Source organism: Pseudophryne corroboree, chromosome 3, assembly GCF_028390025.1.
Source record: "Pseudophryne corroboree isolate aPseCor3 chromosome 3, aPseCor3.hap2, whole genome shotgun sequence".
In the NCBI taxonomy this organism is placed as follows: domain Eukaryota; kingdom Metazoa; phylum Chordata; class Amphibia; order Anura; family Myobatrachidae; genus Pseudophryne; species Pseudophryne corroboree.
The window spans coordinates 159,755,012-159,771,463 of NC_086446.1; the positions used below are offsets into that span (position 1 = coordinate 159,755,012).

At 47.0% G+C, this 16,452-nt stretch overlaps 1 protein-coding gene across 1 annotated transcript in view; it reads left to right on the top strand.

Annotated features, from left to right (window-relative positions):
• The window catches only part of RPS6KB2 (ribosomal protein S6 kinase B2), an 80,904-nt gene extending 64,823 nt beyond the window's left edge, over nucleotides 1–16,081 (top strand). The window contains exons 13-15 of the mRNA XM_063958523.1: nucleotides 4,284–4,388; nucleotides 11,259–11,353; nucleotides 13,559–16,081. Coding sequence (XP_063814593.1) covers nucleotides 4,284–4,388; nucleotides 11,259–11,353; nucleotides 13,559–13,670 — 312 coding nt within the window. The 3' untranslated portion in view covers nucleotides 13,671–16,081. The remainder of the gene's footprint in view (nucleotides 1–4,283; nucleotides 4,389–11,258; nucleotides 11,354–13,558) is intronic.
• Nucleotides 16,082–16,452: the final 371 nt, after the last annotated feature.

Below are 16,452 nucleotides of genomic sequence, written 5' to 3' on the forward strand. Positions count from 1 at the left end.
TACATGGCGTATCCTTTCCCCTCTGATGACAGGGAAAACTGGGAGACCTCTCCAAATGTTGATAAAGCTCTATCCCGTTTGTCTAAGAAAGTGGCACTTCCGTCTCCTGACACGGCAGCTCTCAAAGATCCGTCGGATCGCAAGTTGGAGACGTGTCTGAAGTTCATTTTCGCTAATTCGGGGGCTTTGCTCAGACCCGCTGTGGCGTCAGTATGGGTGAGTAGTGCTATTGCTAAATGGGCTGAGAATTTAACTAGTGATATGGATACCCTTGACAAAGATAATGTCCTTTTAACTCTGTTTATATTAAGGACGCTGCAGATTACCTAAAGGACGCGGCGAGGGATGTCTGTCTCTTGGGTTCAAGAACCAATGCCATGTCGATATCTGCCAGGAGGGCCCTGTGGATCCATCAATGGAACGCTGATGCTGACTCCAAGAGGTCTATGGAAGCACTACCCTTCAAAGGTACTGTCTTGTTTGGGGACGGCTTGGTGGACCTGGTCTCGACCGCGACTGCGGGTAAGTCCTCTTTTCTTCCTTATGTGCCCACACAACAGAAAAAGGCACCACATCAGCAAATGCAGTCCTTTCGTCACAATAAATACAGGCGTGGAAAAGGTTCGTCCTTCCTCGCTTCAAAGGGTTGAGGAAGGGGAAGGAAACCTCATGCAGGCTCAGGCGCACAGGACCAAAAGTCCTCCCCTGCTGCTACCAAGTCCACCGTATGACGCTGGGGCTTTCCTGGTGGAGTCCAGACCGGTGGGGGCCGTCTTCGGATATTCAGTCAGGTCTGGATTCAATCAGACCTGGATCCTTGGGTGTTAGAGATCGTGTCTCAAGGATACAAACTGGAGTTTCAGGAGATGCCCCCTCACCGGTTCTTCTTTTCGGCATTACCAGTAGTTCTTCCGGACAGGGAGGTGGTGCTAGCAGCGATTCAAAAATTGTGTCTACAGAGGGTCATTATTCCCGTTCCCTCGTCCCAGCGGGGGGAGGGGCTCTACTCGAGTCTCTTTGTGGTGCTGAAACCGGACGGTTCGGTCAGACCAATTCTAAATCTAAAATCCCTCAATCCATACTTGAAAGTGTTCAAGTTCAAGATGGAATCCCTTCGAGCGGTGATTGCCAGCCTGGAGGGGGGGGATATTATGGTGTCAGTCGACATAAAGGATGCCTACTTACATGTGCCGATATATCCTCCTCATCAGGCTTTTCTCAGGTTTGCTATACAGGATTCTCATTACCAATTTCAGACGTTGCCGTTTGGGATTTCCACAGCTCCGAGGATTTTCACCAAAGTCATGGCGGAAATGATGGTTCTTCACAAACAAGGGGTTTCAATTATCCCGTACTTGGACGATCTCCTGATAAAGGCGAGGTCCAAGGAACGGTTGCTGAGAAGTGTAGAGTTGTCACTGTCGGTTCTGCGACAGCACGGTTGGGTGCTCAATATGCCAAAATCCCAGTTGATTCCGACCACTCGGCTTCCTTTTCTGGGCATGATTCTGGACACGGATTTACAGAAGGTATTTCTTCCAGAAGAAAAGGCTCTGGAACTGCAGACGATGGTCAGGGAACTTCTGAGGCCGACGAGTGTGTCGATCCATCATTGTACTCGGGTTCTGGGGAAGATGGTTGCGGCGTACGAAGCCATACCATTTGGCAGGTTTCACGCCCGGGTGTTTCAGTGTGACTTGCTGAGCAAATGGTCCGGGTCTCACCTGCACATTCACCGGAAGATAAGTTTATCTCCCAGAGCCAGAATTTCTCTCCTGTGGTGGCTACAAGGTCATCACCTCCTAGGGGGACGCCGATTCGGTATCCAGGATTGGGTACTTCTGACAACAGATGCAAGTCTCCGAGGCTGGGGCGCAGTCACCCAAGGAAGAAACTTCCAGGGAAAATGGTCGCTCCAGGAAGCCTGTCTCCACATAAATATTCTCGAGTTAAGAGCCATTTACAACGGCCTGCTACAAGCAAGAAGCCTTCTTCAGGGTCGTCCTGTCCTGGTACAGTCAGACAACATCACAGCGGTGGCACATATAAACCGTCAAGGCGGAACAAGGAGCAGAGCGGCAATGGCGGAGGCCACAAAAATCCTTCACTGGGCGGAACAACATGTGAGCGCACTGTCAGCGGTTTTCCTGCCGGGGGTGGACAACTGGGAAGCAGATTTCCTCAGCAGACACGATCTCCATCCGGGAGAGTGGGCTCTTCACCAAGAGGTATTTACAGAGGTGACAGAACGCTGGGGAATTCCGTTGATCGACATGATGGCGTCTCGTCTCAACAAGAAGCTCCCGAGGTATTGTTCCAGGTCAAGGGACCCCCAAGCCAGTGCAGTGGACGCCCTGGTGTCTCCGTGGGTGTTCCAGTCGGTGTATGTGTTCCCTCCACTTCCTCTCATTCCAAAGGTACTGGGGATCATTCGCCGTGCAAGGGTTCAGGCGATTCTCGTCGTCCCAGACTGGCCAAGAAGGGCCTGGTACCCGGATCTTCAGGACTTACTGGTGGAAGATCCTTGGCCGCTTCCTCTAAGAGAGAATCTGTTGTTGCAGGGTCCATGCGTGTTTCCAGACTTACCGCGGCTGCGTTTGACTGCATGGAGGTTGAGCGCCAGATCTTAGCTCGTAAGGGTATTCCCAGGGAGGTCATTCCAACTCTCATTAAGTCTAGGAAGGAGGTTACTGCGAAACATTATCACCGTATTTGGAGGAAGTATGTTTCCTGGTGTGAGTCTAAAATGGCTCCTGCAGAATATTTTCACTTGGGTCGCTTTCTCCACTTTTTACAGGCGGGCGTAGATGCAGGCCTGAAATTGGGTTCCATCAAAGTGCAGATTTCGGCTTTGTCTATTTTCTTTCAAAAAGAATTAGCTGCCCTCCCAGAGGTTCAGACCTTTGTGAAAGGAGTAATGCATATCAATCCTCCGTTTGTACCTCCTGTAGCTCCATGGGACCTTGATGTGGTCTTACGGTTTCTCATGTCTTCCTGGTTTGAACTTTTGCGTAAGGTTGAGTTGAAGTTTCTCACTTGGAAGGTGGTTATGCTTTTGGCACTGGCATCTGCCAGGCGGGTGTCAGAGTTGGCGGCTTTATCTCATAAGAGCCCGTACTTAATTTTTCATTCGGATAGGGCGGAATTGAGGACTCGTCAACAATTTCTACCGGAGGTGGTTTCTTCATTTCACATTAACCAACCTATTGTGGTTCCGGTGGCTACGGAAGCGGTGGCGATTCCAAAATCTCTGGATGTTGTAAGAGCGTTGAAGATCTACGTTTCTAGGACAGCTGTTGCTAGGAAGACTGAGGCGTTGTTTGTCTTGTATGCTGCCAACAAGATTGGTCATCCCGCTTCAAAACAGACTATTGCGCGCTGGATTTGTAGTACGATCCAGCAGGCTCACTCTTCGGTCGGACTACCGGTGCCGAAGTCAGTAAAAGCCCATTCTACCAGGAAGGTGGGCTCATCTTGGGCGGCTGCCCGAGGCGTTTCGGCGTTACAACTTTGCCGACTGGCTACTTGGTCGGGGTCTAACACATTTGCTAAGTTCTATAAGTTTGATACCCTGGCCGATGAGGACCTGGCGTTTGCTCAGTCGGTGCTGCAGAGTCGTCCGCACTCTCCCACCCGTTCTGGAGCTTTGGTATAATCCCCATGGTCCTTTTGGAGTCCCCAGCATCCTCTAGGACGTAAGAGAAAATAGGATTTTGGTACTTACCGATAAATCCTTTTCTCCTAGTCCGTAGAGGATGCTGGGCGCCCGTACCGGTGCGGACTATTACTTGCAGTGTTTTCTTGCTGGTTAAATTGGTTTATACACGGGATGTGTGTTTGTTGCAGCTCGTTGCTGGTGTTACTGCATACTGTTATCTGGTTTAAAGTTATTCCGGTTGTACGGTAAGTTTGTGGTGTGGGCTGGTAGTTTTGTAGCCCTTAGTTTAAACAAAAATCTTTCCTTGAAATGTCCGTCTCTCCTGGGCACAGTTCCTATAACTGGGGCCTGGAGGAGGGGCATAGAGGGAGGAGCCAGTTCACACCCAGATTAAGTCTTTTTAGTGTGCCCAAGCTCCTGCGGATCCCGTCTATACCCTATGGTCCTTTTGGAGTCCCCAGCATCCTCTACGGACTAGGAGAAAAGGATTTATCGGTAAGTACCAAAATCCTATTTTCCGACTTGTCGGAAAGTGCATGGATCGGCGGAATTTGTAGATGGATTTATGCAGGCCCTACTAATCTGAAACCTTTCTGTCTTTGATATTCTTACTATTGACTCTTAGCTCTCGGAGGACGATGCAAGCCACTTCGGTGCCCACTTCACCCGACAGACACCTATGGACAGTCCTGATACTGCAATCAGTGAGAGTGCAAACCAGGCATTTTTGGTAAGTAGCGACTAATGCAGACCCTCCAATATGACCCGCCCCACTAGGTACAAAATGCTCTGTTCCTGGACTTCCCTCTTAATTCATGATTTCCATCACCTGTGTTGAACTAGTTAAATGATAAGAAAGCTGTTTTTTCACAGGTGATGGCAATAATAAATTAAGAGAAGTCCAGAAACAGAGCATTTTGTACCTAGTGGGGCGGGTCATGTTGGAGGGTACGTTAATGTCCGTGGGCTATGATAATTCTCTATCAAACATGAGGTGTTTAAAGAAATCGGCCATACCATGGTTTTTAAGTGCACAAGATAATGGGGGTCATTCTGACCTGATCGCACGCTAGCTATTTTTTTGCAGCGCTGCGATCAGGTCAAAACTCTGCAAAACTGCGTATGCACCGCAATGCGCAGGCGTGTCGCATGGGTGCATAGCGGATCGGTGCTGTGCGATGGATTTAACGAAGAATCCATTTGCACAGCCGATCGCAAGAAGATTGACAGGAAGAAGTATTTATGGGTGTCAACTGACTGTTTTCAGGGAGTGGTTGGAAAATCGCAGGCGTATCCAAGCGTTTGCAGGGCGGGTGTCTGATGTCCATTCCGGGACTGGACAGGCTGAAGTCATCGCAGCGGCTGAGTAAGTTCAAACCTACTCAGAAACTGCACAAACTGTTTTTGTACCGCTCGGCTGCACAAGCGTTCGCACACTTGCAAAGCGAAAATACACTCCCCCATAGGTGGTGACTATCTGATCGTAGCGCTGCAAAAAATAGCTAGCGAGCGATCAACTCGGAATGACCCCCATTATTTTATTGTAGCCAGTCTGCATGACTTATTAATGACTGCTTGTGAATTGTTTTCTCTGACGTCCTAGTGGATGCTGGGAACTCCGTAAGGACCATGGGGAATAGCGGGCTCCGAAGGAGGCTGGGCACTCTAGAAAGATTTATGACTACCTGGTGTGCACTGGCTCCTCCCACTATGACCCTCCCCAAGCCTCAGTTAGATTTTGTGCCCGGCCGAGGTTGGATGCACACTAGGGGCTTTCCTGAGCCCTTAGAAAGAAAGTATAGATTTAGGTTTTTTATTTTCAGTGAGACCTGCTGGCAACAGGCTCACTGCAGCGAGGGACTAAGGGGAGAAGAAGCGAACTCACCTGCTTGCAGCCGGATTGGGCTTCTTAGGCTACTGGACACCATTAGCTCCAGAGGGATCGACCGCAGGCCCAGTCCTTGGTGTTCGATCCCGGAGCCGCGCCGCCGTCCCCCTTACAGAGCCAGAAGCAAGAAGGTCCGGAAAATCGGCGGCAGAAGACATCAGTCTTCTCCAAGGTAGCGCACAGCACTGCAGCTGTGCGCCATTGCTCCTCACACACACTTCACACTCCGGTCACTGCGGGTGCAGGGCGCTGGGGGGGGGGCGCCCTGAGAAGCAATTATAACACCTTGGCTGGCAAAAATACCACAATATATAGCCCTAGAGGCTATATATGTGGAAAATACCCCTGCCAGAATCCAGAAAAAAGCGGGAGAATAGGCCGCGGAAAAGGGGCGGAGCTATCTCCTGCAGCACACTGGCGCCATTTCTCCTTCACAGATCCGCTGGAAGGAAGCTCCCTGGCTCTCCCCTGCAGTCTACACTACAGAAAAGGGTAAAAAAAGAGAGGGGGGGCACTAAATTTAGGCGCTGTATAAATTATATAGAAAAAGCAGCTATAGGGGACATAACTCAGTTAGTCGCTGCATTATATAGCGCTCTGGTGTGTGCTGGCATACTCTCACTCTGTCCCCCCAAAGGGCTTTTGTGGGTCCTGTCCTCTGTTGGAGCATTCCTTGTGTGTGTGCGGTGTGTCTGTACGGCTGTGTCGACATGTTTGATGAGGATAATGATGTGGAGACGGAGCAGATGCCTTTAGAAGGGATGTCACCCCCTGCGGGGCAGACACCTGAGTGGATGAGCTTATGGAAAGAAATGAGTGCACGTATAGACTCCTTACATAATAAATTTGACGACATGCCAAATGTGGGACAGCCGACTTCTCAGCTCGTGCCTGTCCAGGCGTCGCACAGGTCATCAGGGGCTCTAAAACGCCCGCTACAGACCGCAGACACAGATGTCGACACTGATACTGACACCAGTGTCGACGACGATGAGTCTAATCTGATGCCCACTAAGGCCATTCACTGCATGATTGAGGCAATGAAAGAGGTGTTACACATTTCTGATATAAATACAGGTACCACTAAAAAGGGTATTATGTTTGGGGAGAAAAAACTACCCGTAGTTTTTCCCCCATCAGATGAATTAAATGAAGTGTGTGAAGAAGCGTGGGCTTTCCCTGATAAAAAATTGGTAATTCCTAAGAAGGTACTAATGGCGTTCCCTTTCCCGCCAGAGGATAGGTCACGTTGGGAAACACCGCCTAGGGTGGATAAAGCGCTCACACGTTTGTCTAAAAAGGTGGCACTACCGTCTCCGGATACGGCCGCCCTCAAGGAACCTGCTGATAGAAAGCAGGAGGCGATCCTGAAGTCTGTATATACACACTCAGGCATTATACTTAGGCCAGCTATTGCGTCAGCTTGGATGTGCAGTGCTGCCGCTGCGTGGTCAGATAAACTGTCAGAAAATATTGACACATTAGACAGAGACACGATCCTGTTAACCATAGACCATATAAAAGACTCAGTCTTATATATGAGAGATGCACAGAGGGAAATCTGCCGACTGGCATCTAAAGTTAGTGCATTGTCCATTTCTGCTAGGAGAGGCTTATGGACTCGCCAGTGGACAGGAGATGCAGATTCTAAAAGGCACATGGAAGTGTTGCCATATAAAGGTGAGGAATTATTTGGGGATGGTCTCTCGGACCTAGTTTCCACAGCAACGTCTGGGAAGTCAGCATTTTTACCCCATGTCCCCTCACAGCCTAAGAAGGCGCCGTTTTATCAGGTTCAGTCCTTTCGGACCCAGAAAAACAGGCGTGGAAAAGGCGGGTCTTTTCTATCCAGAGGTAGGGGAAAAAGGCTGCAACAAACAGCAGGTTCCCAGGAGCAAAAGTCCTCCCCCGCTTCTTCTGCCAAGTCCGCCGCATGACGGTGGGGCTCCACAGGCGGAGCCTGGTACGGTGGGGGGCCGCCTCAAAAATTTCAGCGATCAGTGGGCTCGCTCACAGGTGGATCCCTGGATCCTTCAAATAGTATCTCAGGGGTACAAACTGGAATTCGAGGCGTCTCCACCCCACCGGTTCCTAAAATCTGCCTTGCCGATTGCTCCCTTAGACAGGGAGGCGGTGCTAGCGGCAATTCACAAGCTGTATTCCCAGCAGGTGATAATCAAGGTACCCCTACTTCAACAAGGCCGGGGTTACTATTCCACACTATTTGTGGTACCGAAACCGGACGGTTCGGTGAGACCCATTTTAAATTTGAAATCCTTGAACACATACATAAAAAAATTCAAGTTCAAGATGGAATCGCTCAGGGCGGTTATTGCGAGCCTGGAAGAGGGGGATTACATGGTATCCCTGGACATCAAGGATGCTTACTTGCATGTCCCCATTTACCATCCTCACCAGGAGTACCTCAGATTTGTGGTACAGGATTGCCATTACCAATTCCAGACACTGCCGTTTGGACTGTCCACGGCACCGAGGGTATTTACCAAGGTGATGGCGGAAATGATGATACTCCTTCGAAAAAAGGGAGTTTTAATTATCCCGTACTTGGACGATCTCCTAATAAAAGCGAGGTCCAAGGAACAGTTGTTGGTGGGAGTAGCACTATCTCAGGAGGTGCTGCACCAGCACGGCTGGATTCTGAATATCCCGAAGTCACAGCTGGTTCCGACGACACGGCTACTGTTCCTGGGTATGATTCTGGATACAGTCCAGAAAAAAGTGTTTCTCCCGGAGGAGAAAGCCAGGGAGTTGTCATCTCTAGTCAGAGACCTCCTGAAACCAAAACAGGTATCAGTGCATCGCTGCACGCGGGTCCTGGGAAAGATGGTGGCTTCTTACGAAGCAATTCCCTTCGGCAGGTTCCATGCCAGAATCTTTCAGTGGGACCTGTTGGACCAGTGGTCCGGATCGCATCTTCAGATGCATCGCTTGATAACCCTGTCTCCAAGAACCAGGGTGTCTCTACTGTGGTGGCTGCAGAGTGCCCATCTTCTAGAGGGCCGCAGGTTCGGCATACAGGACTGGGTCCTGGTGACCACGGATGCCAGCCTTCGAGGCTGGGGGGCAGTCACACAGGGAAGAAACTTCCAAGGACTATGGTCGAGTCAGGAGACTTCCCTTCACATAAATATTCTGGAACTAAGGGCCATATACAATGCCAAGCAAAATCCCTGCTCCTACACCAGCCGGTGCTGATCCAGTCAGACAACATCACGGCAGTCGCCCATGTAAATCGACAGGGCGGCACAAGAAGCAGGATGGCGATGGCAGAAGCCACAAGAATCCTCCGATGGGCGGAGAATCATGTACTAGCACTGTCAGCTGTGTTCATTCCGGGAGTGGACAACTGGGAAGCAGACTTCCTCAGCAGACACGACCTCCACCCGGGAGAGTGGGGACTTCATCCAGAAGTCTTCCAGATGCTGGTAAACCGTTGGGAAAAACCACAGGTGGACATGATGGCGTCCCGCCTCAACAAAAAGTTAAAAAGATATTGCGCCAGGTCAAGGGACCCTCAGGCGGTAGCTGTGGACGCTCTAGTGACACCGTGGGTGTACCAGTCGGTTTATGTGTTCCCTCCTCTGCCTCTCATACCAAAGGTATTGAGAATAATAAGAAAGCGAGGAGTAAACACAATTCTCGTGGTTCCGGATTGGCCAAGGCGAGCGTGATACCCGGAACTTCAAGAGATGCTCTCAGAGGACCCGTGGCCTCTACCGCTCAGACAGGACCTGCTACAGCAGGGGCCCTGTCTGTTCCAAGACTTACCGCGGCTGCGTTTGACGGCATGGCGGTTGAACACCGGATCCTAAAGGAAAAGGGTATTCCGGAAGAAGTCATTCCTACGCTTATTAAGGCCAGGAAAGATGTTACGGAAAAGCATTATCACCGCATATGGCGGAAATATGTTGCATGGTGCGAGGCCAAAAAGGCCCCAACAGAGGAATGTCAACTAGGTCGATTTCTGCATTTCCTGCAAGCAGGAGTGAATATGGGCCTAAAACTAGGCTCCATTAAAGTACAGATCTCGGCTCTGTCGATTTTCTTTCAAAAAGAACTAGCTTCAGTACCTGAAGTTCAGACATTTGTGAAAGGAGTGCTGCATATTCAGCCCCCATTTGTGCCTCCTGTGGCACCTTGGGATCTCAACGTGATGTTGAGTTTCTTAAAATCACATTGGTTTGAGCCACTAAAAACCGTGGATCTGAAGTATCTCACGTGGAAAGTGGTCATGTTATTGGCCTTGGCTTCAGCCAGGCGAGTGTCAGAATTGGCGGCTTTATCATGTAAAAGCCCTTATCTGATTTTCCATATGGATAGGGCAGAATTGAGGACTCGTCCCCAATTTCTCCCTAAGGTGGTGTCAGCGTTTCACCTGAACCAGCCTATTGTGGTGCCTGCGGCTACTAAGGATTTGGAGGACTCCAAGTTGCTAGACGTTGTCAGGGCCCTGAAAATATATGTTTCCAGGACGGCTGGAGTCAGAAAATCTGACTCGCTGTTTATCCTGTATGCACCCAACAAGCTGGGTGCTCCTGCTTCTAAGCAGTCTATTGCTCGCTGGATTTGTAGTACAATTCAGCTTGCACATTCTGTGGCAGGCCTGCCACAGCCAAAATCTGTGAATGCCCATTCCACAAGGAAGGTGGGCTCATCTTGGGCGGCTGCCCGAGGGGTCTCGGCTTTACAACTTTGCCGAGCAGCTACTTGGTCAGGGGCAAACACGTTTGCAAAATTCTACAAATTTGATACCCTGGCTGAGGAGGACCTAGAGTTTGCTCATTCGGTGCTGCAGAGTCATCCGCACTCTCCCGCCCGTTTGGGAGCTTTGGTATAATCCCCATGGTCCTTACGGAGTTCCCAGCATCCACTAGGACGTCAGAGAAAATAAGAATTTACTCACCGGTAATTCTATTTCTCGTAGTCCGTAGTGGATGCTGGGCGCCCATCCCAAGTGCGGATTGTCTGCAATACTTGTAAATAGTTATTGTTAACTAAAGGGTTATTGTTGAGCCATCTGAGAGGCTCAGTTGTTTTCATACTGTCAAACTGGATATAGTATCACGAGTTGTACGGTGTGATTGGTGTGGCTGGTATGAGTCTTACCCGGTATTCTAAATCCTTCCTTATTATGTCAGCTCGTCCGGGCACAGTGTCCTAACTGAGGCTTGGAGGAGGGTCATAGTGGGAGGAGCCAGTGCACACCAGGTAGTCATAAATCTTTCTAGAGTGCCCAGCCTCCTTCGGAGCCCGCTATTCCCCATGGTCCTTACTGAGGGGTGGCATTCTGTATGCCGGCGGTCGGGCTCCCGGCGCTCAGTATACCGGCGCCGGGAGCCCGACCGCCGGCATACCGACACTTATTTTCCCTCGTGGGGGTCCACGACCCCCATAGAGGGAGAATAAAATAGTGTGGCGCGCGTAGCGCGCCACCGTGCCCGTAGCGTGGCGAGCGCAGCGAGCCCGCAAGGGGCTCCTTTGCGCTCGCCACACTGTCGGTCAGCCGGCGGTCGGGCTCCCGGCGCCGGTATGCTGGGCGCCGGGAGCCCGACCGCCGGCCAGCCGTAGTGAACCCTTACGGAGTTCCCAGCATCCACTACGGACTACGAGAAATAGAATTACCGGTGAGTAAATTCTTATTTTTTGTGCTTTTATTTTTCTGTGTATGTCATCTTTTTAATATTATTTTAGGGCTTCACTTATATAGCGCCTTCTGTTTTGGAAGGTCTGAGAAAGGTCTTCAGCTTCCAATCTTGGCATCAGACTCCCCTCTTTCAGCCACCGAGGTCAGTACTTTTCACTACTTCAAAAATATAGTAATGTAAACAACCTGGTTTTGCCTTTTTACATTATTACGCTTTAGCTGTAGAGGCTAATTTGACAAAATCCTGCATCTGCCTGCAACTCGCAGGATATTCCATGTGTAGTTGTGTTTCTGCAGTGCCGGCTATTTGCATCAGCTATTGTAGTTATAAATACTGTGTGTTACGGCGCTGTAAGGGGCAACTTTGGTTGGCTAGCCAGGGATGTATTGGTGAAAAAGAAGGGCAACCTATTTCTGTGAAAACCTGAAAGTCAGTGAGCCGATCTCTTCTTTATAGCAAACTTATTATCTTTTTCTTCTCGTGCAAACCCCTCTATTCCTAGCACGTTAGCTGCGGAATGCTGCTAGCTTGTGAAATGTGTGTTGTTCAGCTGTGAGTGTGGGTAGATATCTGGCTTCCTGCAGGGCCATGTCGTCTACCTTTTCACTGCATTGGTTTGCATTACTTCCTGCTGTGTAGTTTTGCTAAGCAATGTAAAATTATGTGTCATTTTATTAATTTGTAGATCTCATTAATTTATTGTAGTTTGCGTGTGTAGTTACTGAAATCCTAACTTTATGGTAAGAGGTAAATATTCTGTGTTTGCGATTTTCCCTCTTTCCACAGTACGTCTGTAATTACAATGACGTGTTCATGTTTATAGCTGCTGGTAGCATTACAGTAGTGATCACCTAACTGGTGCTGGTCCAAACATAAGTGAACAGACACAAATATAGCCTTATCACATGATTACTGATGGAGTTCCGTTAAATATTTGTCTCATTCTGCAACTCCGCACCCAATTTTACGTTTCGCAAGCTGCAATCCAGCCTTAAGTGTACTCAACCCTAACCCTCCCCAGGTATTCCCCATCCCAAATGCAAATCTACAGATATGGTGCAGAAGACCATCCTCTGCACTGCAGCTGGGTGATAAAGGGTAGCAGGCAGACCACAAAATGTTTCCTAATTACAGTGTAATTGACCTTTCACAGATACAGGTCTCTAGCCCAGCAAGGTTCCCTCTGCTCAGTCTCTACTGATGATCTTTGGTGTTGCTTTGGATTGTCTAAAAATGTGGACTTAAGGATTCCCAAAGCATTATTTAAGAGCATTTGCTCATTCCATCTCCACAGTTGTGCTGTATAGATGAGGGGAGCTTCCAGTAGCTGACAGACAGACATATACAGCGCAGACACAGCCAGCAGCGCCTGCACGAAGAAGCAGAGATGAGGCTTAAGACAACACTAGGGGTAATTGAGGTTGTTCAGAACATTAAGGGATGAGACTAAGGCGCCCATTTATCATTAATCACATATTCAATGCGATCTGGGCACGATATTGGCGCCCAGGATCGCATTGCATATGCAGTTATTTCGGGTAAATATATTTACATGCAGCCACAGGGACAGAGCTTATCCCAGCGATGTGCTATAAGGGCTGCCTGGGCTTCTGTGCATGAGCAGTCCTGCTTGACTGCAACCTTTTCGGTGCAAGGTTCCGGGAGAATCTGCTATGTGTAACCTATAGGCTACAATGAGCTACCGCCACCTACAGATGGCTGTAGCTGTGAGCCAATCTCTGGCATGCTTCGCATTCTGGAATTTGGTATATTTGGCAGCATCACACTCCCCATAGAGACCTATGAGGATGTGGCTGCAGGCGGGAATGGTAGGCATTGCAGCAGTATCAGAGATACAGTATCTGTTGCGTTCCCTCTGAGATACCTTCATGGGATCTTTAATATGTGCAGTTAACCCCTGCAAAATATACATTATACACAAACATACATATGCAGGAGTACATTTGATTGGGCATCCCACCATTTATTTAGAGAGGTGTGTGTGTGTGTGTGTGTGTGTGTGTGTATATATATATATATATATATAGATAGATAGATAGATAGATAGATAGATAGATAGATAGATTCTCTCTTAACCTGTATATACAAAAGGTGTGCTGTCACTTGGCAATCAAGATCTGTATGTTGTCCAGTTTTGTCTTGTGTCATCTGTTCTTGATTTTAAATATGTCAGGGGTCTTGATGTATTTGCCCTGACACTTGAAACATCAAGCAATATAAGAAAATGCTGTAAAGTTCCAACACTGATTAAAATTTATTTTACCATTCTTCCGCTTCAAAAATAATAGTAAGACCTCAAATACCCCCTATTTATTTTTGTTACAGTCCTGGAATCTCTTCTCATGTCTTGTCGGACGAAATAAAGCCCCAGAAATCCTCTGAACCACTTCCAATAACTGCAAAAAGTAAAAAAAAGAAGGGAAAGCGGGGAGTGTGAGATAAACAGACTGCTACAAAATCATTCACAAGACACGGAAATCGGTCAGCGACCAGTGAGATGACTGTCGATAAACTTACAGCACCAACAGTACATGCCGCCTGAGGTGGCTCCAAGCTCTCAGTGAGCGCACTCAGGGATATAATCTGCTTCACTACAAAATATTAATACTCTAATGAAACTCGTTATGGCAAGTGGCCTGCGCTATATTCATAAACCTTTTCATGTTCCCAGCAAAGTAATGTATTTACCTCATTATCACTCAGAGAAAACAATGTGGTGTCCCAACAACCTGCTTGAATGCAGTGGTCTGCAGTGCTCCATCCCTTAACGAGATGGAAGCCTCGGTGTTAGAAATAACAGAAGCACAAAGTACGGCTCCATTGTGCTGAGGACACGGCATGAGCAAGGTAAACGGCAGAAACGTGCCAAGAGACTTTCTCTGTTTTTTAGGAAGTCGTAAGCAGGGACATCACTTTCAGACATGTGCTTGCTTAAGTAGGACTGAGCCTTTTGTGGAAATCATCTGCAGCATTGCCATGTTGCTTTTGAGAGCTTCTATGTAGACTTTTGATTTAACCATTTACTTTGTAAAAAGTAGGAGAGTTCTGGGTATCTCTCAGGCACTGCCCAATCCAGTAGGCTTTAAAAGGAAGATACAGATACCTGCAGAAGATCTCCAGGAACCTAGTGAGGCTCATTTAACCATGAAAATGTACTTATGAATGCCTGGCTTTTTTCCACACTTATATATATAATTTTTTATTTTATTTTTATGTGCTTTTACCCCTTTCCTGTCCGCACCTGTGTACCCCTTTGGCCTGCCTCATCCTTCACCTGAGAAATGGTGCCAGAATGAACCATAAACTGGAAACAAGAGAAAAGTGACTTACTCCTTGGAGACATATATACAGAAGATTGTTCAAACTTCTATGCTAGCACAGTGGTGTCAGTGGATTTGGCATTGCATTCCTTTCTATATTCCCACCCAGGGTTTGGACACTTCCTTGCCTTGAACACAAAGTTACAGTGCTCGGGTGATGGTGGGTGGGGTGTGCTAGGACAGGACTCTCATCAAATTGCTACCCGGGCACAAAGCGGTGGAGGTGCCAGGGTGCACAAGCTGTTAACTCCTAGTTAAGATGTGAGCTATGATTCTGTTCTACATGAACCATGAACTGCATATTGTAAAAATATATTTAAAGTGACAAAGAAACTCTACAGCTGTACACATAGGCTGTGTGCCTTTATACATATTACTAAACTCCAAGGAAACGTCTAACGTTCTCACAAATAACAGTATAACCTATGTTACCCTTTCCATTATGGGACTATTTTTATTTTAATTTAAATAATTGAAATACATGAAAAGTATTGGTTGGGACATGTTTCTGTGTCACAGAATTATGCTGGATGTGTCACAAAAATGTATGTGCAGTAGTGAACTCTGAATTTTCAATGACATGTAGTACTGTTACTCCCACGAGAAATGGGGAGAACGTATTCTCAGGTGGCACAAACCCGTAACCTGCATTTCCCTCTGCAATAAGGGGTCTGGTCACCGGTCACTGTACTGTACAGTCATTTCAGAAGGAGCATGAAGTGCCACAAATGTATTTATTTTGTTTTTACTCCATTCCGGTTTTACACAGGTGTGACAAAGTAATAACTAGGCGGATGTGTCGGAATAGGAGACTATCGCTAGAATATAGTGGGGAATAAATTATTTTAAAAATGGGAAATTTAATTTAGTTTAATTATGTACCATGATTACTTGTATTGCCAAGTGCAAAAAGCATGTTCTGCAATTACCAGTTAACTTTCATTGAATATGAAAAAGCCTTGGCCATTTACACAGATTGACTTATTCAGAAAGTGTTATGTTATTCTGTTTTACTATAGCGTGTATATGGGGAAAAGCACACAAAAGCAGCCGTGTAATGAATGGATGGACATGCAGAAATAGTTTATTAGGAAAAATGTTTATCACCACTACATGACTGTAAATTATATTTTGCATGAAATATTTATTTTATAGTTTATATTGCCTATTATTTTCCAGTGTTGTAAAACCCTTTTGGGTTTACCTCTAAACCACTTCTCAAGATAAATGTGAAAGCCACAGCTTTCATCCTACCTACAAAGTTATACTCCTTTGATTCCAGGGGAGAATCCTTTATTGCAATGCTGTAAGTATTAAAGTAACCAACTTTTAGTGGGACTGAACACCAAAAAAATGTTATCCTACTACAACTATATGCCAACAAGTCACACACACGAAATGTGTAATGAACATACTGTACAGTATAACATTGTTGCAGTTTCATTATTGCTTGGAGCTGACATGAAAAATTGTGTATACAGCTCAATGTGAATTGATAAGATCTCTAATTAAATATTCTGTAGCAAAAGGTGTCTACTGTGACTATTTTTCCATTTTTTTTGTTGTTTGTATTCTAGCCTGTTTCTAATAGTTTTTTTTCTTTTCTTTGCTTGACATATTTTCAGGATCTGTATGTGTCACATGTACATTTCCTGCTTCTCGGTTGCAGACAGTGACTGTAGTTCTAGATCAGCTTCTCTTTGGTGCTGCTTTTAGATATTTTTATGTCAAGAAGCGGGGATTGAAGAATGTAACATACATAGGGGGATATTCAATTAATCGCATTTCCTAAAATTTGAATTGTGTAGACAAGATAACAAAGATATAAATATAAAAAGAAAAGCGGAAGTCAGAAGGCTACACAGTACTTTTAACAAATAAGTAATTTCTTTTTAAATT